The following is a 21509-nucleotide window of genomic DNA, read 5'->3' as shown; positions in this document are numbered from 1 at the left end:
CCTTAACCTAACCACAATCCAAATCTTATCCCTAAATTTAACCAGCTCCTGCCTCTTTAGGAAAAGGTTTTCGTCTCCATGGGGACTACTGGTCCTGACATGGTCAGTGTTTATGCCAGAAAAGGTAATGCAAAAATAGAAGTACTAACGACTGTTGACTCCATTTCCCATAAACACTTGCGGCCATTCACAGAATCATGAGACCTATCATGGGACTTTGTAGCTCCACTTTTTAACAACACTCTCTTCTGTTACCTGTACAGTCAGTTATGGCGGTAGAAACCATCGCACCTGACTGGGAGTTTGACCGTTTTGACGACGGTTCTCAAAGTAAGTGCTGCGTTTAGCTCTGACGCACAGAAAGTGAAGCTACAACACAGCGAAACATTACACTTAGCTGCACGTAACCTCCAGCGTTAGCTTACGCTGCTAGCAAGATGCTTAGCCACACCGGGCTCCGTCTATGTACTGGCTAAATAAATATATTTGAAATGCTCTGGCGTTAGTGTTTACTGAGCGTGAATTCGCAGCGCTCAGAGAAGGGCTCTAATGTAAAGTGTAAACACGCCAGTAACATAACGTCAGGGACGCGTTAGCTGCCGTCAGTTGCCGTACACTGTCAAAAACAGCTGGTCAGTGTAACTGCTGCATACAAACAGTAATAAATAACTGCTTGTTACTTTTATTGACAACAAGAACATGTGTTAAAAGTTAATAGTGTGTTGATTAGCAGTAGATACTTTAGTTAACGACGGTTATATCATTAATTCCTGTGTCTATAATGCTTCCTTTTCCTAGATCATAATAAAGTAAATTTACTTTTGTTTCTTCAATCGTGTCAATCGTTCAAACTATTGTGGTTAATGACAAAGGCTCAGCATTTGTAGTGCTTTAACTGTAAATATGGACATGTATATTCTGATTCAGAATAAGTATTCAAATCTCGGTCAAATAATTTTTTATGATTATTCATATTATGGAATCATAATGGACACCCCAGTGCTCTTAATTAGACTATGCTGTTATTCTCTTGAAAATGTAATGCTCTAGATTAAATTAAATTTTGAGTTATGCTGCTGTCAAACAGACAGACAGGTTAATACTGAAAACAACATAACCTCCTGGACAGAAATAATGAGGCTTTTTTCAAAATAAGGATTTTCTTTGTGTGTAGTTCATCATGTGCACACTTCCCAAATTGATTTATAATGTGATACCTTTCGTACATGATTTTGAGTAAAATGTTCAATGCAGGACCTTGTGCTATTAACTGTGTAATATATGTTTTTAGAGTTTAAACATGCATTGCAATTAATGACAGAGTCATCGAAATGTAAGCAACTTTTTGTAGTTATTGTAGTGGAAGTTTAAAATGAGAAAGTCTCATGACTGTCACTAACCTTGATCACATAAGTACAGTAGTAAATATGACCTCTGAACTGTCCTCGATCTGTCTTTTCATTGAACAGAAATACACACAGAGGTCCAGCTGAAGAACTACAGCAAGTTTCTAGAGGAGTACACTTCTCAGCTGAGAGGTATAGAAGAGGCTCTTGATGATTCCATTGGAGACGTGTGGGACTTCACTCTGGACCCCATTGCCCTCAAGGTAGAACACCATTGACTGTACTGTACACCCCGACCATTTACGCAAATAGGTTTACATAGACAACACCTAAATCTTATTTCATACCAATGAACTGTATTTCAGCTTCTACCATATGAGCAGTCATCTTTACTGGATTTAATTAAAACAGACAACAAGGTAAGTAAAGATACCAAATCTCATTTTAGCAGTGCTTTGTTTTTCTTTTTAGTGACCAGTCTTTTGTCTATGGTGTGTAGGTTCTCAATAAAGTCATCACAGTTTATGCTGCACTCTGCAGTGAAGTAAAGAAGCTCAAATATGAGGTATGCATTATCAGTGAACCCTGCATGTATATTTGTTCACACAGCATTTCCCTGTATGTATTTTTTTGTTAGTTGTCATTACATTGTTGTACAATTCACTTCCAGATTATTTGTGATGAATTCATGTTTGATATTTACATCCACTTGCAGGCAGAAAACAAGTTCTACAATGGCTTATTGTACTATGGAGAAGGAGGTAATCCATTGCTTCCTGTTATCCTGGGATTTTCCTTACATGAACATAGGATATATGTATTTAATTTTTTTGTATATTTTTGTTGTGTTACAGTGTCAGAAACTGGTGTTGTTGAAGGAGAATCCCAGATTCAGATGGGTAGATTCATCTCGTTCCTTCAGGTGAGAACTTGATCATTTCTGATGAGCACATTTGTTCTGGGTTTTACCTGGGATTCAGAAACACTGATGGCTTTACTCTGTTCTGTGGATAGGAACTGTCTTGCTTCGTGTCAAGATGTTATGAAGTGGTGGTCAACATTGTTCATCAGCTGGCGGCCCTTTATAACAGCAACAAGTAAGACAGATGAGCAGAAGGCTGGTTTGGTTTAGATATATCTAGAATATCCTTTAGTTTTAATGTACTGTGCGTGCAGAAAACAGCAGAACATACTGATGCAGTTGTGGTTTGAGTGTTTATTGAATGTGTTTGTCCAGTTACAATTCAAGACCAAATTCTTGTTTTTATGTTGTAGGGGTGCAACAAAAATCATAGAGTCTTCAGGAGTTCATTTCCAGGTTAGTTGAAGATTTAATGATTTTAAGTGTGTGTGTGTATTTTTGGTCTCTAAATATTTCTTATCCTGTGTTTGGATTTCCAATTACAGATAGTGTATGAACACCTTGGGGAATTGTTGGTGGTACTGCTCACACTGGATGAGATTTTGGAAAATCATGGTACTCTAAAAGATCACTGGAAGATGTATAAAAGGTTAACTTTTTTTGCATCATAGTTTTCTTAGTGTAGAAAAGAAAGTCTGCTATTTTCCACCCATCGCAGTGCATTAATTAATCTTTTTGTAGATTAATTTTGTAATAATTTACTGTGTTGTCATCATTATAACTCATAGGTTATTAAAATCAGTGCACCATAACCCTGGGAAATTTTCCATTCCTGAAGAGAAATTGAAACCATTTGAGAAGCTGCTATTGAAGTTGGAGGGACAGCTGCTGGATGGCATGATACTGCAGGTAACCTTGTTTATTTCACATCTTTATTTTTTTTGTTTATCACAAATCTTTATTTTCAGTTACAGAGTTAAAAGTTAACATAAATGGACCATTGATGCATTCCAATTCAGCCTCTCTCAAGGAGATATTTTGCCCATTTGTCATACTGCAATGAACAGACAACCTTGTGAGTGTGCATGTTGTCAACTCCGTGTGTGAGAGTGTGTGTTTGGATATGTTTTTGTGTCCTTAAAATGTCCTTGAACTGTTGAGTTCATATATCCAGTTTCCGAAACCCCTAGTTTGGCTCCGTCAAAACCTTGGCACCACTCCTGAACTGTTAGCCAGTACTGTAATTTATAGTTTAGAACACTCATTAGTTGGAGCTTCACCCATTTCCTACCACATTTTTTGCTGTACACAATGTTCTTCAGTAACCATTAATCATTTAAAAAGTAGATGGTTGACTATATTCTGTTCATGTCACCGTCATTGACCTTATAATGTTAACTGTGTGACAGACGTGTGTGGAGCAGAGATTTGATGATCCTGGAGATGTAGCTGTTGCCAAAAGCAGTGTCTTTGCTGAAGAGTTTGCCTTTAACATTCGCACGATATTCACCAATGTTGAGTCAAAGATTGGTAAGTTCCTCCACACATGAAAACTTGGTTTTATCTGGTGGTTAAAAAAAAATCTACAAAATCAATTTTTTTTGTCTGTTTATTTTCAGGTGAACCTTCAGAAATCGACCAGAGAGATAAATATGCCGCCGTGTGTTGTCTTTTTGTGCTTCACTTTCACATTTTCAGGAGTGTCGACAAGAAGTTCTACAAAGCACTTCTGGACGTGTGTAAAAAGGTAATTGTGTGCTCTTGACTTGTCTTATTTCCAGAGTTGTGCAACCTTTCACTGATCCTGATGTCAAGGCAGCAAACACATTATAGTCATGTGTGTCTGAATTTTTCTCCAGGTTCCAGCTGTCACTTTGACTGCTAACATCATCTGGTTTCCTGACACCTTCCTAATTGCTAAGGTTCCTGCTGCAGCCAAGCTGATGGATAAGAAGAGTCTACTGGCCATCAGAGCGCAGAGAGACACCTACTTGCAGCAAAGAGCTCAGACACTGACAAAGTCAGTTGGACCAAAACTGAGTCACATTACTTCTGGTTCAAGTAGAAATTTACATTGAGAATCTAATTGAGAATCTTCTGTTCTTTCCAGGGATGTGCAGTCTTACTATGTGTTTGTAACCTCTTGGATGATGAAGATGGAGTCCATCTTGTCCAAAGACCATAAAAATAACAAGCTGGCTGATGACCTTAACAGCAGGTGTAATGTGTTTGTCCAGGTAAAAGACAACATAATCCACCCATAACAGAGCAAAACAGCCAGCACATCACACAGCTTTCATATTTAAGCAATGCCTTTTAGAGGCATTGATTATTCTCCATAAAAGTAGAAATGTCTCAATTGTTTTAAGTTATGACTTAAAATTTAATTGTGTGAATATAAACAAATGTCCATTATGTTCAAACCATAAACAAATAAGTTCATAGAATTAAAAAGTATAGTTCAGTGTTGCCCAGCGACATTCCTGCACTGCACACAGGATTTGCTGTATGTCACGACAGATGGAGGCAACAGCAACTTTGCATGAGTAAAGCTAGGCAGCTGCAAATGGGTTGGAGTATAACAGAAAACACTGAAGTGAATTATACGACTCAAAAACTCTTGTTGTCCATTAGTTTGATGGGATAACCTAACCCTCTTGTCCCCACCCACCCATGTGCTGCTGCTGTATACACACAAACGCTCTCTTAGTCTTTTCTAATAGTTTTGCTTGACAGAGCCTGTTGTCAGTTGGACACAGCAGAAATGTTACATCACATCATTTCACAAAGACTAAACAGAGAGAGAATAATAACATAAGCAACAACAGAAATCATCAAAAGTTACAAACTGCTGCTTTAGCATGTTTTCTGTAAGTGTTAATTATTAAAAAAAAGAATATGAATATGTATGTACTTGTTTTTAACATTTAAAAAAAACCTTATACACCCTCATTGTGTTTCCTGTCCCTCACAGGGCATCTTGTACGCGTACAGCATCAGCACTATTATCAAGACCACCATGAACATGTACATGTCAATGCAGAGGCCCATGACCAAGACGTCTGTCAAAGCATTGTGTCGTCTGGTGGAACTGCTTAAGGTTTGTGTCTCATTTCCACTACATTTATTATCGTTAGTAGTTATGCTATATACGACGTTATTGTATATAGTTTGTGGCGAAGTAACAAGGTCAGACTATGTGACCTCCTCAGGCTGTGGAGCACACGTTTCACAGGCGTTCCATGGTTGTCGCAGACTCTGTGTCTCACATCACGCAGCATCTGCAGTCACAGGCCCTGAATGCCATCGGCACAGCCAAGGTAAACAAAAATATCAGAGTTGTGACATAAGTGAGTATGGGTTTATGTTAATTTTTTTGACGCTTGATGGTTTTTTTTTTATCTTCTTAAAGAAAAGGGTGATCTCTGATAAGAAATACAGCGAGCAGCGGCTGGATGTGCTCTCGTCTTTGGTGCTGGCAGAAAATGCCCTCAGTGGACCCGGCACCAAAGAGCGACGCCTCGTGGTGTCTCTGGCTCTGTGTGTCGGCACTCAGCTGGTATGTTAGGAAAAGTCAGTGCTTGATGTGACTCTTCTGTTTCCTTTTAGTTTACTTAATCTTAGCTTGACATTTGAAATCGTTCTTTGTTCTTGTAGAAAACATTCAAAGATGAGGAGCTGCTTCCTCTGCAGCTTGTCCTGAAGAAGTTGGATCTGATAAGTGAGCTGCGGGAGAGGTATTTGTCTTGTCTCTTGATTAACCGCAAGCTGCAATATTTCTGTAGTCAGTGCATTACACAATCTAATTGTTACTCCATCTGTCATTCTCTGTGTTAAAATGTTAAATACTAACAGTGAAGAAAGCTGGGAGGAGTTTATAGGCCACTGTTTGATTTGGAAGAGGCAAACATCTTGTGTAATTGGACACGAGATTGCGCTGAAGGTTAAAAAACACTTTTTAAACCTAGAGCATTTAAATGGCAACATCTTAAATGGCAGTCACTCATTTTGGCAGGTGACTGTCAACAGTTATCTGTCAAAGTCATCTGGCTCTTCATGAATGCTGACATCTGGAATATAATTTCTTTGTAATTTGATGTTTTATTTTACTCGATTAAATTGTCTTTTGACATGGTTTGTTACATAATGCATTCTTATTGTCCTTTGTGCCTCAGGGTCAGGATTCAGTGTGACTGTAGTTTCCTTTACTGGCATCGAGCCGTGTTTCCCATCTACCTAGATGATGTGTACGACAATGCTGTGGACGCTGCGAGAATACACGTAGGTTTTTCTTAACTTCTGATGTTCTAACTACACACTAATGTTGACTTTTATTTTAATTATTACCACCTTCTCATCTTCTGTTTTTATTGAATTGATTTCCTGCTGACCTGTCATCCTGGGTGGCATTTCTGATTGGCCGGAGCAGTACATGTTCAGTGCACTGAGGGACAGTGTGCCGTCCATGCTGCATGCCAAACATATGGAGTCATGTGACCAGCTACTGGAGAGCTATGACAAAGAGATCATGGATGTGTTCAATGAGGTGAGAGCCGATGACATGTTTGAACCAGAATGAGGACCAGTGGGCAGTATGTAGAGTATGTATACTGTATTAAAATATAAACACAAATATCTAAATGGATGAAGGTGAACTTCACTGTGCATCATAATGTTCTGCAGAAACAATCTGGTCATTTTTAAACACAATTCAGGAACAGAAGGGACAGTTGTGATGATGTTTAGTGAAGAATCATGACAGTCTGTTAATTCTAATTTTGGTTAATGTTCTCATGTAGCACCTGCTGGACAAGCTGTGTAAAGAGATTGAGAAGGACCTGCGCCTCTCTGTTCACACACACCTCAAACTGGACGACAGGAACCCTTTTAAAGTTGGCATGAAGGATCTGGCCCACTTCTTCTCCCTCAAACCAATCAGATTCTTCAACCGCTTCATTCATATCAAAGGTGTTGATATGAATCTGTTCATAAATATGGTGGTGTTTGGCCGTGATGCCTAAAACAATTAGATCTCTAATTCATATAGCCATTAAAAGTACAAAGTAAAACCTTATTTTGTCAGTTAAGAGTGTAGTGTTTGCTGTGTAATACTGACACCTACTGGACATTTAAGATAATTACTGATTATATTTAATGTCCTTTCAGCCTACGTAACCCACTACCTGGACAAAACCTTCTACAACCTGACCACTGTTGCTCTGCATGACTGGGCCACTTACAGCGAGATGAGAAATCTCGCCACGCAGCGATATGGCCTCACGATGACAGAGGCACATCTTCCCAGCCAGACACTGGAGCAGGTTTGTGCGCTGGTGGCTAATAGACATTGGTGCTTTAATTAAACAAGTGAGCGTAATAAGTGGGTGATAATCCTCTACGTGTTCCCATCAGGGTTTGGATGTTCTGGAAATAATGAGGAACATTCATGTTTTTGTCTCACGCTACCTCTACAACCTCAACAACCAGGTAAGACGTCCGTGTTCACCGTCTGTATTTTCAACTGAGCAGATGTCTTATCGTATAGTCTTACATAAATCTCGTTGTTTTTCAATAGATCTTCATAGAAAAGGCAAGTAACAACAAGCACTTGAACACCATCAACATCCGTCACATTGCCAACTCCATCCGGACCCACGGCACAGGCATCATGAACACCACGGTGAGTTTACACGAGAGACAGTGGGGTGATCTTTTCCAGAATTTTCATTTCAGCGTCTACACTTCAGCTTTTGTTGTCTCATCTGTTGCACATCTCCTTCATCAGGTGAACTTCACCTACCAGTTCCTGCGCAAGAAGTTTTACATCTTCAGCCAGTTTATGTATGACGAACACATCAAGTCCAGACTCATCAAGGACATCCGCTTCTTCAGAGAAACAAAGGACCAGTCGGATCAGAAGGTGAGGAAATACTCATTTGTAGTTACAGATACATCAAAACAAGTTGTATCACCAATGAAACACCATGTTGGAAGAGTTGGAAACAAATACTGTGATCCTTTTCTTAGTTCAGACCTGGTGTTAATATCCGTCCTGATTTATCTCACATAAGTGGACAGTCCAGACTTTTTATTTTGGTCTCTCTACCTGTGATTTCACACAGAGACACAACAATGCAACATTTTTGTCCTTCCAAACTGAAATAACAGATTCAAGATCCAGTCACAGGAATCATTGTAATGCATGCACAATGAGTGCCGTAATCATATTAAAGGGTTGTTTCACCTGTTTTCCACTTAGTCACAAGTGGAAAATAATCAATTTTGTTAAAATTTGTTTCAATCTCAACCTTCTCTGTTGTTTTGGGAATGAGACGTGTCTCAGAGTGGCCGTTTGATGATCACATGACACATTTGTCTCCGAAACTGAGTAAAAAAACTTGAACTGACTTATTGTAAATTGACTCTCTTAAAGAAGCTTTTCTATATTTCCTGTCCTGTTAGATGGATAATCTTGCTGGGGTTTTATTTTAATCTTCATCACCAGGAGCAGTAACTCTGCTCCCTCTCACCTGTTTGTTCATCTGAAGTTGTTGTTTTTGTTGTGTTCTTGTTGTTTTGTTGTAGTATCCGTTTGAGAGAGCAGAGAAGTTTAACCGTGGTATCAGGAAGCTGGGCATCACCCCCGACGGACAGAGCTACCTGGACCAGTTCAGACAGCTCATCAGCCAGATAGGTGAGAAAATGCCTTTGAGCTCTTCTTTGAATGTAATTGTAGAAATCTCTTTGCAAAGCCAACACCGTTCTTACGCTGTTTCCTTTCAGGAAATGCCATGGGGTACGTGCGTATGATCCGTTCTGGAGGCCTCCACTGCTGCAGCAGTGCTATCAGGTAAAGACACTGTATGTGCTCCTCCTGATTGAACACAAAGGACTGAAAATGTATCAGAAATACTTGAAGTACTTCAAGTAATGTTGAGGTTTTCTTGAGGTCAGTTTCATACAAAACACGTCCACAAGAGGAATTTGCTCATTATTCAAGTATTTATGACTCTCAAGGTTTGTCCCCGACCTGGAGGATATTGTCAACTTTGAGGAGCTGGTGAAGGAGGAGGGACTTTCAGAGGAAACTCAAAGAGCTGCTAGGTGAGTGAAATTTAAGAATCATGTCCTATTCTGTCCAGTATACTAATCATTTTTCTTAGATTATTGTAATGATTGTTACACATCCACATGGGGGTGGAGTGGCTCAGTGGTTAAGACCGATAAGACCGGTACCCTGTATGCGAAAGACATCATGGTCGCAAGTTCGACTCCACCCCTGGCTGATTGTACTCAATTCCATTGTAAGTCACTTTGGATAAAAGCGTCTGCTAAATGACATGTAATGTAACATCCAGTAGATGTTAAACTGGTGGGATTCGGTGTTCAAACTTGTGGACACAGACTGAGTAAAAAATATTTTCTCTGTTCAGTTTATGCAGCCACATGTGGCACCATAGCTCAAATAAAAACTAAAAAATAAACCGTTCATCACTACTGCTGTTGTTCCCAGTGTCCTAGACTCAGTGCTGGGAGATCTGACCAGCAACTCTGCAGAGGGCACGGAGTACTTCAAGATGCTGGTTGCAGTGTTTGCACCCGAGTTTCGCAGTGTCAAAAACATGCACCTGAGGAACTTCTACATGATTGTGCCCCCACTGGTCAGTGTTCAAGTCTCATGTTTGCTCTTTTGACTGAATGTTCTTTTGCTTGAGGCTCTTTTGGTAACAGGGAGCTCGAAAACGGGACCACATAACCCCACCTTTATCTAATCTACACTGACTACCAGTCAAATTTGTTCTAATTTTTAGAACAAACAACCAGTTTGGACCAAAGTCATGCCGAAGAGGTCCAAAACCTCTTCTGTGATTATTTAGAATTACAAAATAATTGATCAAAAACTCTCATTAACCTTTGAATTGCTCTAAAAATTCTCACTTTTAGATCTAGACCTTTCGGTCCAATCTGTTACTCCTCGTCGCTCTACCTGTGTCTGAGCTGAAGACACTGTTATTTATACAAGTTTTTAGTTATCTGGTGGCTTGGTTTTTAATATTTGAATGGTCTGTTGTTATGTGATGTACTTTTAATTGTTGTGTTATTTTTATTTGCCTCTTGTTCTGTCTTATGTCACTTTTATTGTTAAAGCACTTTGTGATTTTATTTGTGACAACAAATCTCTCTTGTAGACGGTGAATTTTGTGGAGCACTCCATCAGCTGCAAAGAGAAACTCAACAAGAAAAACAAAAGTGGAGCTGCTTTCACAGACGATGGTTTTGCTATGGGTACGTGGGCAAAAATGATGAATCTTAAAGCAGTTAACTTAAAAACATCCTCACAGCTTTGTGTTGATTTGCTTCTCTCTTGCCTATTGACTGTTTAAGAATGAGTGACATCTAATGGTGAGACTGCATACTGTCACAAACACAGGACTCTTCTACTCACCACAGTGGTCTTTGCATTCCAGAGAGACTCAAAGTAGTTTTTTCTGTTTGACGGCAGCTTCGTAAAGCAAGGCCTTTAAGTGCATAGAAGAGTTTTATCATAAAACTACAAGAAAAACACATGAGTAGTACATTCAATTCCTGCAACCCTCAAGATGTTACATTACACACTGAACCTTTTAATATTTTCTGTTTCTTCTCTCAGGTGTGGCGTACATCCTGAAGCTGCTGGATCAGTATCTGGAGTTTGACTCCCTGCACTGGTTCCAGGCCGTCAGAGACAAGTACAAGAAAGAAATGAACGCTGTGTTGAAGGAGCAGAATGTCCAGTCTGCCGGTCAGGATGAGAAATTGCTTCAAACCATGAACTTGACCCAAAAGAGACTGGACATCTACCTTCAGGTGAAGTCTTAAGCTCTCTGCCTTTGTCTCTGTCGATTTTCATGTGAACTCTGGGGAAAGCAGTTTGTGTCCAGATGTCTATGACCTGTCCGGTCAGATGTGAAGCTACAGTCTATTGTATCAGGGTCATCCATTTAGAAACTGCAGTGTTGATCTGGACGTAGACATTCTTCTCTGCTAAACTCGTATGTTTTTCTCTCCTTGTAGGAGTTTGAGCTGCTCCACTTCTCCTTAAGTAGCGCCAGAATCTTCTTCAGAGCTGACAAGACTGCAGCAGAGGAGACTCAGGAGAAGAAGGATAAAGGTCCGATGGTGTTGTGATGATTAATGAAGTCTTTAATTATGCACAGGCGCTGGCAAACCCATCCTGTTGCACAGGCCTTTTGTAGCTATTCGTGAGAAATAAATGAGTAAAAAGGCAGTGTGATTAATCAATGATGAGGTCTCTGCCTTCATCATTCTTTATATGTCATCTTTACCATTTTCTCCCCAGAAGAAGCCGTTAAAGCAGGAGGAACTTCAGACGGCTCCATCCCATCTGACTCGGCCTCAAAGTAAAGCCAGCAGACAGCATTCTCATGATGGATCACAACTGTAAAAAAAAAAAAGACCTGAGCACGTACCTGGACACACTGAAATGTGCGTGTGAATCAGGGATAAGAGCCTTGAAACTGGACCAAACAACACACATTATGTATACACGGTTTAAAGGAGTCTTCCCCCCCCCATGACAAAGTGATTATCTTCATCAGAAAATGAATGTTTTCAGTGCTCTGACAGAAAGTGTTGCCTTTGCTGTGTCAGTGTGATGTAACAAGCATACAATTCAAGTGGATCTTTTGATCATGACCTGACTGCCTTTTGATCGTCACACATTCAGTCCGGATGGACGTGATTATTTTTCTGCAGTGGAATCCTCAGCAGTTTTTTTCTTCCGACTTCAGTGATTGACTTGTGTTCACGTTTTTGATTTCAGTGCCGTTTTATGACTGCAGCTTTGTTAATGTGCTGAATGTCATTGTAATGAACGGTGATTGTTTGTGTTGGCCTTTGTTGGCAGCACTGTTTGCTATCGCACATGACTTCTGAGAATGTTTGTGTGCCATGTTCGTCTATTACATTACTAACTAAAAGGTGTGTATGCACTTTTATATACTGTGGATGTTGAGTGCCTAATTAACTTAGAAGCCAGATCTCAACACGTGGAAGTCTGTCTGGGCTTTTATGATGTCTCTGCGGCACATTTGATATTTTCATTTTTTTGTGGACAACGTGATAATCAGGCCATGGTTTGGTCAAAGTTTCATTCCATGAATTAATTTGCTTCAAAAGTCCTAAGTCTTAATAAATGCACTTTCATTAGATATCTCAATGAGAAGTATGTACTGTTAAGGTGTTGCAAAATATCCTTTAATACACATTACAAGCTTAATGTTTGCTGTGTTGAACATTAAAACTGTACAATGTTTCAAACATAGAATATGTGAGCGTCTTTTATTTGTAAATTTGATTACAAGACATTTTGTTGGAAGATAGATTTTAAAAAACACACACACACAGTGGTTCAGGAAAGCCTTTTCTGCTTTAATACAAAGAAGTTTTTCACTTCAGAAAATACAAGATTGGTCTGAATTTTTTTTCTCCTCAAATTGTCTTTTTTCCTTTTGCTATGAAATGCTGCTGTTCAAACAGCTTTAATTGAATCACATCCCTTCTTTTGCTTTGGACTTGAAATGTGGGAATGATCTCCTTGTCAACTTTTTTTGTGTGGTGAGAATCAGGCCTTTCCTTTGAATAACATGATTTTTTTTCTTTGTTTTGAATCATTTTGTTAAGTGCCCACAGTGCCATGAGACACCCTGTCCAGCAGATCCAGAAATGTCCTGTTGCGTCCACATATTGCATCTATACTCACCTCATAAAAACGAGGCAGGTCAAATTTCTCTCAAAATAGATGTCATATATACATACACATATATATGTATATATATATATAGCAATCATATATACAAATTCGTACATACATATACTAATTTATGTGATGCAAAGAAACAAAAAAAATCTACACATTTATTACAAAATTGTAACAAAGACTGGAAAGTGTTTCGTTTGCTCTGGAGCAATGTTGTGTAGCTGTTAGAGCCTCCGCGAGTTTTTTGTCCACGTTGGCGTCTTCCAGATTTGTGTCCATCGCCAGGTGACGCGGAACTCAGAGAGGCAAAGTATGAGACAGGAAATTGCTTGGTGTTACAAATACAGAGGTTCAAAAGGAAGAAAAAAAAGGTGAGCTTAAAAGTGACGCATGTGGAAAAGTTGAATGAACCCCCAAATCCATAACAAAAACAGAGAAGGGGAAAAAAGATGATCAGGGAGTGTTCACATAAAAAAGCACAAACAAATTTTGTGTTCTTTTATTACTAAATATAGTGCAACAATAAACATTGCGATTCTTTCACCCTTTCACTTGCGTCTGACGGTTAACTTTGCTTCCTCCACTTTTTTCCTGTTTGTAACACTTGCTGGAAATGTGAGGCATAACCCTTGTTCTGTCACTGTCCTGTGCCACAAGGTCAGTCCTCCATTCTGGGAGAAAACAGGCTTCAGATTCAAAGACGTAAACGTAACACAGACCCTGCTCAAAACAAGACAAAAAAAACAACAGGAGGAACATAAAGAATAAAAACAGAACAAGTGTTGGTGTGTTGGGCAGCATGTAATTTTGGAAAGGCAGGGCAGTTTTGATGGTGGCGATGACCCCCGCAGTCAAATAGCCAAATCCTTGAGGAATAAAAACCAAGCTGTGTAAACCACAGCGCCTCCTCCTGGACAACAGCATTGTGTGCAGGAACAGCTGCGGCCTTAGGACTGGCCTTAGAAGGCCTGCTGGGCTGGGTTGTAGTTGAACGTTGTTGGCACATGAGGCCTCTCTTCCAGCTTGTCATACTCCAGATGAAATTCCTTAGAGATTCAGAGATGATTTTAACAGGATTTTGAAAAGCTCCTATCCTCAGAATAAAAGGTTGGTAGAAAGTGGAAAGAAGGGTGGCAAACTCTCACCTTGGCTACTTTCCTCCAGTTAAGACAATCAAAAAAGTAGTAGGTGCCCCTCTCATAGGTGTTGGTCTTCAGTGTAGGCTCCATGCCAGGCGCCCTTGTTATCCAAACCCGCTCTTCTTTATGGTACCTCCAGTCACGGTTAAAGCTAGAAGACAGAAGAGACCCAGTGATGGACCTGTGACAATCGTTGAACTCAATCATCAAATATCACTCAGACAGACAGCCGCAGACAGCCTGTTTCTCACATACATACAAACTCATCATCAACCTCAAATGCCTGTAAACATGGTCCTAGTGTAACCTAGAAGAGTCTGGACTCAGATTTATTTATATATTTCTGCAGCCATTGACATTAAATTCAAGCGAAGTACTCACAGCTCAACAGCTGCCAATAGCTGTAGCAAGTCTCCACCATTCATGTAGTACAGGTAGAACAACAGGTCTTCACCATACCGAGCCAGTTTGATTGCAGCCAACTAGAAGCAAGGCAGCAAAAGAATGAGGACAATCAGATTGACGGCCACACTCTGTGGACAAATTGAAGACTGCACTGCTCGGGAGCTCAGAATTACCTTGTCCCTTATGTGGATATTGGTTAAATACTCGGAGGGAACGTGGAAGTCTGAAAAGGCAAAGGGCTCAGAGATATAAGTGTACATGTCCACAACACATGTAGTCTTAATTTTAAGCTCCAACTAATTGCGACACTATGTCTCTTCCTGTCTTTCTTCATAAAACTGTTTTTGGCAGTCTGACCTAAATCGTGGGAACTCCTCAGAACCGTGAAGTGATCAATTACAATGAGTAAATGCAAAAAGATTTAGAAAAGACTTTCTACTCAAACTTTATGTAGATGTCTTACCAATGTCCTGTGGTCGACACGGTGATGAGGCCCAAGGAGAGGCAAACTTAGGGTACAGGTTTCTGTCAGAGAAGAGAGTTACAGTAAGTTATTGACGCTGAATAGTTGGTCTGCATTTAAACCATAGTAAAAACCAAACGCAGAGTTTACCACAGACTGTACATTAAAAAATATGGATCCACTTTGACCGCAGCATAACCGGCACCATTTCATAACCTAGACGTTCACAGACGTCACCTGCAACCAGACTGCTACTGGATGATTCCAGCTGTCAATCACACTGGTGTCCTGTCATATGTGTCGTGCTTTATCCCAAATTCTCCTTTACATGGCACCATAATTTACAAAACTGACATCATGTTACCTCTTCAGGAGTATATTTACTGACTATATTTACTAAATCAAGTGAGAGGCTTAGGATGAGGCTCATTTTCCCGCAGACTCCTCATTCAAACGGATTTCTTTTTTGCGGCTTCACTTTTCAAACCAGAGGACAACGTCCATTTTTGTATACATTCTAGGCTTAACGCTGAGAAGTCGGTGACTGTAAATGAGAGAAAGGTGGCGTCTTACTCTGGTGAGTTTAAGTTGAGTCCCAGTGTTGTGAGGTCACTCCCAAGTGCCAGATGGACCATTCCAGGATCAGTCTCTGCCGCCCGGATAAACGTCAGCAGACCAATCATGCCAAATTGGTCTGTCACCATTCCTGAGGGAATGTTTGTCACCCGACCTGCAGCAGCAGGATACACTCAGAGATCAACACAGAGCTCGGAACTGTGCTCTGATCTACAGTCAATATTGTCAATACATTACCTCCATATTTATAAACCACACTTAGTGCACGCAACAGAGACCACACCAATTATTTCTTTGTTACAGGTTACATTAGAGACAAGCTAATGGAGACATGATGATAGTAAACATATCCTTTTGGTTTCCCCAATGAAGCCTATCCAATAATCATCTAACCTCAAATGCAGGGTAGAGAGCTCAACTGCCTCACCCAAGCTGTGCGATTAAGAAGGGATGTCTCAGAGGAATTGGAGAGATTCGATTGGCTGAGAGGTCTCACCATCGGGCAACACCTGGATCCCTTTCTTCAGGTTGTTGTTCTGTGCTGAGGCCGCCTTGTCTCCGGGAAACTTGGGCCCGTCTGCATTGGATGTGCTCTTGCTTGTAGAGTTCAAGTTCTAAACAGTGTCAAAATAGAACAACATATATATTTATATATAACAGAACAGTACAGGACAGTACAGAGTGTAAGTCATCAATCGCTCACACTTACAGTTTTGCTGTCGTCATTGTTCAACGTGGGGTCCTTATAGTTCGGGCCAGGCAGTGCGGGGAAGTCCTCATTATGGATTGAGAAATCCTGTGTCTGTTCAGTCGATGGCTTTGTCACCATGCCAACTGGATGATGGAGAACACAAAGTAGTAGAAAGTATAACAATATATCTGTTGTTTCTAAAAAAAAAACACAGGTGTACACTGAAAGGCAGCTTTGATTTGGATTGTGAACCCAAAAGCATGAGAGCCATTCCTATGCCAAGGGAAACCTACTAATTAAGACACTTTATTCAGTCTAATGGCTCACCATAAGGAGCCCTTCCAGCCAGTGGGTTGAGCACCGGTGTTGGATTTCCAGTCCCTTCTCTTCGACTCCTGTCTGCTAACGCAGGAAAGTCTGACAGATCCAGTCCCGTTACGTTTTCACTCCCATCTGCAGTGAGAGGAAGGTTAAGATAATATGCAGTGTCTTATTTCATCTGCGTAATAATCTGCACAATAGTTTAAGAGCTCAGTAAATGAGTTTGGTCACACAAAGTGCAGACAATAAAATGCAAACCGAATCATAAAATTGTGCAACAATGTGTAATTAAATATTGTGCAACAAGTGGCACTCATAAAAACTACTTTTACAGGAGAATATTTTGACTTTGCTGCTTATTTTTTCAATGTTTACATCAACCCCAAAAATAAAGATAACTAGATAAACCCTCCCGAGTTTAACAGTCTAACCTGTGCCATTGAAGATGTTGCTTGATAGTGAGTTGTTCATTCCAAAAGCCTGATTGCGGTTCATACCAAATCCTGACATGCTGCAGTGAGAAAAGAACAAAAGCAGAAACAGTAAGGCCAGTGTCGAATCATTAACGCTCTTAAACACACAGAACAAAGCATTAGAGCCATGTACCTGTTTATGGTGAAGGGTTGTCGTGCTGGCTGCTGTTTGGGCATACAGATGATACTGGGAGAGCTGCGGTTGGGGCTGCCCAGCCCCGAGCTGCCCATACTATTGGTCCTGCTGCTCATCCCAATGCCTTGACCTACCTGAGAGTGGTTCAGCATGTTCCTCGAGTTGATCGGCAATGTCCCCCTGTTCAAACATGATCAGGTCTGATTTACTTTTTTGCTCAGAGTTTATTTTATTCACTCGACTACACTGTACTCTTTTCATACTGACTCTTGGGAAAATGTTAAATGGGTTAATAGACTGTTATGGAGGCTGGTGCAAGTTACACTTTCCATATGCAAAGCACGTCCATGTAGCAGACTTAGCTCCTCTCCCAGGAGTCAGTGCCTTGATTTATTTTGGCTATTTCATGTTCAAAATTACGTCACTCTGTGACACATTCCCTTTCCTCTGTGTATGTTCATCTCATATTCAAAATTCCCTCCCTGCATCTGGGCCATATGTGGGAGAACAATGTGTCATTCAAACAATGTAAAACTAAATCTATAAAGAGTGATTTGCGAAATAAGGAACAACATTTTTCTATCACCAAAATATGTAAACAGTACCAGACACACCTTCTCATTCAAAGGCTTTTGTGAGATTAATATGAAACACATCTAAACTATGAAGGAACACTTATAGATAGATCTACGTGGTAAATAAATAAGTGATTCTTCAACATTCTTCACCCTTTTGTTTGGGAGTGCTGCACACTCTTGTCGTTCCCTCAATCAGATCATGAGATGAGGAATTGTTTTTCAATGGTCTTAATGGAGCTCCCAGAGGTGTTGAGCACTTGTTTTTCACTCTGCAGCCCGACTCATCCCAAACCCTCTCAAGTGGGTTCAGGTCGGGTGACACAGCACACCATCACTCTCTCCTTCTTGGTCAAATAGCCCTTACATAGCCTGGAGGTGTGTTTGGGGTCTTTGCTTTGTTGAAAAACATGATGGTCCCACTCAGCACAAACCAGATTCTTTGTAGTTTTTGACCCAATCAATTCTCTTCTTCTTCTTGTTCTTCCTCAGTAGTGGTTTCTTTGCAGAAATGTAACCATGAATACCTGATCCGTGCAGTCTCCTATTAACAGCTGATGTTGAGATGTCTCTGCTACTTGAACTCTGTGAAGCATTTACGTGGGCTCTAACCTGAGGTGCTGTTCATTTCTGAGGCTGACAACTCTAATGAACTTATCCTCTGCAGAGTTAACTCTTTGTCTTCCTTTCCAGGGACAATCCTAATAAAAGCCAGTTTCATCATAGTGTTTGATGGTTTTCACGACTGCACTTGAGGATATATTCAAGTCCTTAAAATTTTGCGGATTGACTGACCTTCAAGGTGATGGCCTGTTGTTTCTCTTTACTTGAGTGGTTCAACAGGGCTATTAATTGTACAGGACTTTGTACCAAATCTACCAGATGGTCTCAAACATATTAAAAACACAGGAAATTTCACAAATTAACTCTTGACAAGACACACCTGTCAACCATTCTCGGTGAGATCTTCATTAATAGGACAGAGGAAATATCAGAAAGAAAGAAATATTTCCATGTGTTCTTACATAGCTCTGATTTATTACTAATCTACAATCTAGAAAGTAATAATAATAAAAAAAAAACATTGGATGAGAAGGCATGTCGAAACATTTGACTGGTACTGTATATAGGTATAGTGTCATATAGCATAGCCCCATTATTCTCTTTGTTAAAACAGATCAGTTTAGGCTTTGTCAGACTCGCAAACAAAATAACATCGCCATACCTGCTTGGTGAAGGAGGGGTGTGAAGAGACATGGTGGGGACTCCTGTCGTGGGAGTGATATGACTTGGTAGCTGTGTGCCTTGTGTTAGATTTCGGTTTAACTGAGGCGTACTGTTCCCCATGCCCCTGACAGAGAAGCCCAGTGTACCTGCACACAGACACAGCAGAAGGGCATGAATATAAGCGTACACTGTCAGCCAAACAAAATATATTCTTCTGTTAACTATTGGATTTCCTCTTAGATATGTATTACATTATACACTACATTTAAAAACTGCCATAATCCGCCACATGAAAAATACACACTCACTTTGTGGACCATACAAACTCGCACCAAACTGCGACAGCTGACCTGACGATGATGGTGAGGGAGAGGAGAGCATCTGAAGAAAACAAGAAAAGGACAGACGGAGATGATGAGAAAACTGCTCTCCTGGTGTAGAGAAATTAGAAAATATTTAGATATGGGGTAATGACTCACATCTTTGTCCGACCGATGTGGGAACATCGACGGCTGATTATAGTACATGCCTTCATCTGTGAAGTCATTATCGACTACCTCGACGAACTCAACAAATTTCTTTCTAGCACCAAACATGCCTTTTGTCACCTGAAGAGAGAGAGGGAGAACATAGAAGATGTATGGAGAAATAAGTCAGGAAATATGTTAATAATTATTGATTAAGTATTTTCAGTGTATTATAGCCTCATACGTGAAACCACCTTGAAAATATTTCAGTGAGTTGCCTTCCATCCATCCATCCATCCATTCTGATTTGATTTTTGTCAACACCTCATTGACAATCTATCAACCCAGAGTTAAGTTCACTCCTATACACAGTATAATATTTTCTACAAGTGCATCTTTAATTCAGATGGACAATGGTTAATCAGATTTTCCCAAATCTCAAAATAAAATTGTCGTCAAATGTTGAGGATCAACAAATTACTAAATTATTCAGTGATAATCAATTTGTTGATGCAGCCCAGTTGTAAATAAAATAAAACGTATAATTCTCATGTATTTGTATTTTACTGACATTTTTGCTATCACAATTGTGCAAAGAAAAGTGCAGAGAACTATGTCCTCAACTAGAAGATGAATACTGAACTTCAACAACAAAATCAACTATTACTTTATTGTTTTAAGTGCAACTAGTAACACATATGACAGCAGCGCTAATCGGTAATTTACTTACTCTAGTGTACGTTTTAATCAGTTCACCATAGAACACTTTTCAAATATGACAGTGTTAGAAAGAGGAGCTAACAGGCTAGTTAGCTAAACCTAGCTACCATTAGCAGACTACCTGTAATCACAGTGTTAGCTTAGCTAGCTAGACGAGGAAGACTTCCCAAATAAGATCAACATACTGTAACATTTGAGCTCTAAAACAGCCTGAGTGGGCTACAAAGCAGCTGTCAGTAACAGGCGGACCACGGCCCCAGTCTGCCTTCATATAGCCACAGTCAGCTCTCCGTTTTCTCGGCTTAGTTTACGCTCCGTATGCAGCAGCAGCAGCAGTAGCAGTTGTAGCAGTAGTAGCACTCTGCCGGAGCTAATGGCTAACAACCAGCCCCGTATCGAAACCAGAAGAAACGGTGTGGTAAAGATCTCGCGCGGAAGACTTACAATTGTTTTAAGCCCATTTAACACGACGAAAAATAAAGTTAAACACACTCACCGCATCAAATTCCCTTTTCTTTCTTTACATCCAAGATGGCTGTGTGTATTCTGAATCGAAAGAGGGATAGCCTTTGCTCTCTGACCTTACAACCTGCTGACCACTTCCGTACACAAAACCCAGTTCACTCTCCAAAATGTGTGAGCAGCGTGCAGAGACAACAACAACACACAGCAATAAATAAAAACAAAAACAAAAACAAAAAAATACTATGATTTGATATTATGCATGTAAGTCAATCAATTAATCAACTAATCAAGTCATCAATTAATTAATTAATCAAACGTTGTATTGCACTTTTCATGGACACACAGAAACATATCAGTAATGCACACAAACATATTAAATGCATGCATGGAAAGGCCAGACTACTGAATAAATACCAACAATAATAATAATAATCATAAGAGTGAAGAGTTAGAATAAAAAATTAATTACTCAAAGAAATAAAAATGAGATAAATGATAAAATAAATAAATAGGGGCAAAAAACACTGTGTAAAATGTCCAAGAGTAAAACAGACTAAAAGGGAAATTAAATAAAAAGCCAGACTTGAAAGGTGGTCAAATATACTTGAGCTTTTCTTGCTGTGAGCAGGAGCGAGCAGCGTCTATTTTAGCACTTACATATTTCTTTGTCTGTTCTCAGTGCAGGCTTTGTGTTACTGGCTGTTTGAGGTGCCAGTGCAGTCGATGGATAAGGAGGACAAGTGCTAAAAACTATGTGTCGGTGATTGAAAACAGATGAGGGCCAACCATTGCCCCCAGTGATAAGAAAAATGAAATTCCTTTGAACAAGTGCAATGCAACATTGTCAAATCGGCCCTTTGGTTGGCAAGGTGACCTGTGATTGT

At 40.0% G+C, this 21509-nt stretch overlaps 2 protein-coding genes across 3 annotated transcripts; one reads left to right on the top strand and one right to left on the bottom strand.

The window, feature by feature from the left end:
* The first annotated feature begins 189 nt into the window (after positions 1-189).
* On the top strand, positions 190-11710 carry washc4 (WASH complex subunit 4). Of its 2 annotated transcripts, none has more exons than XM_044035695.1 (33): positions 190-330; positions 1470-1609; positions 1712-1765; positions 1846-1911; positions 2062-2107; positions 2201-2268; positions 2361-2443; positions 2622-2664; positions 2754-2857; positions 2997-3117; positions 3618-3738; positions 3828-3955; positions 4068-4228; positions 4319-4445; positions 5183-5308; positions 5421-5528; positions 5621-5767; positions 5866-5945; positions 6384-6489; positions 6638-6754; positions 7008-7176; positions 7375-7529; positions 7621-7695; positions 7784-7888; positions 7994-8128; positions 8794-8902; positions 8992-9058; positions 9226-9312; positions 9722-9869; positions 10398-10494; positions 10859-11055; positions 11263-11359; positions 11552-11710. In XM_044035695.1, the coding sequence occupies exons 1-33, from the start codon at positions 270-272 to the stop codon at positions 11611-11613; spliced, it is 3510 nt and encodes a 1169-aa protein (XP_043891630.1). In that variant the 5' UTR covers positions 190-269; the 3' UTR covers positions 11614-11710. The 2 variants fall into 2 exon arrangements, with proteins under 2 accessions (XP_043891630.1, XP_043891629.1); XM_044035694.1 differs by having other exon boundaries at positions 11549-11710.
* A 1740-nt stretch (positions 11711-13450) lies between these two features.
* cnot2 (CCR4-NOT transcription complex, subunit 2) lies at positions 13451-20742 on the bottom strand. The gene is made up of 15 exons (XM_044035697.1): positions 20657-20742; positions 19453-19581; positions 19282-19354; positions 18972-19119; positions 17169-17351; positions 16994-17073; positions 16569-16694; positions 16260-16384; positions 16047-16164; positions 15548-15704; positions 14975-15036; positions 14685-14734; positions 14488-14588; positions 14113-14257; positions 13451-14013 (listed from the first exon to the last, which is right to left on the bottom strand). The coding sequence occupies exons 2-15, from the start codon at positions 19567-19569 to the stop codon at positions 13927-13929; spliced, it is 1572 nt and encodes a 523-aa protein (XP_043891632.1). The 5' UTR covers positions 19570-19581; positions 20657-20742; the 3' UTR covers positions 13451-13926.
* Between the last annotated feature and the right edge of the window lie 767 nt (positions 20743-21509).

Source organism: Solea senegalensis, linkage group LG10 (assembly GCF_019176455.1).
Source record: "Solea senegalensis isolate Sse05_10M linkage group LG10, IFAPA_SoseM_1, whole genome shotgun sequence".
NCBI classification, from domain to species: Eukaryota; Metazoa; Chordata; class Actinopteri; order Pleuronectiformes; family Soleidae; genus Solea; species Solea senegalensis.
This window is presented reverse-complemented; position numbering and strand designations above follow the sequence as displayed.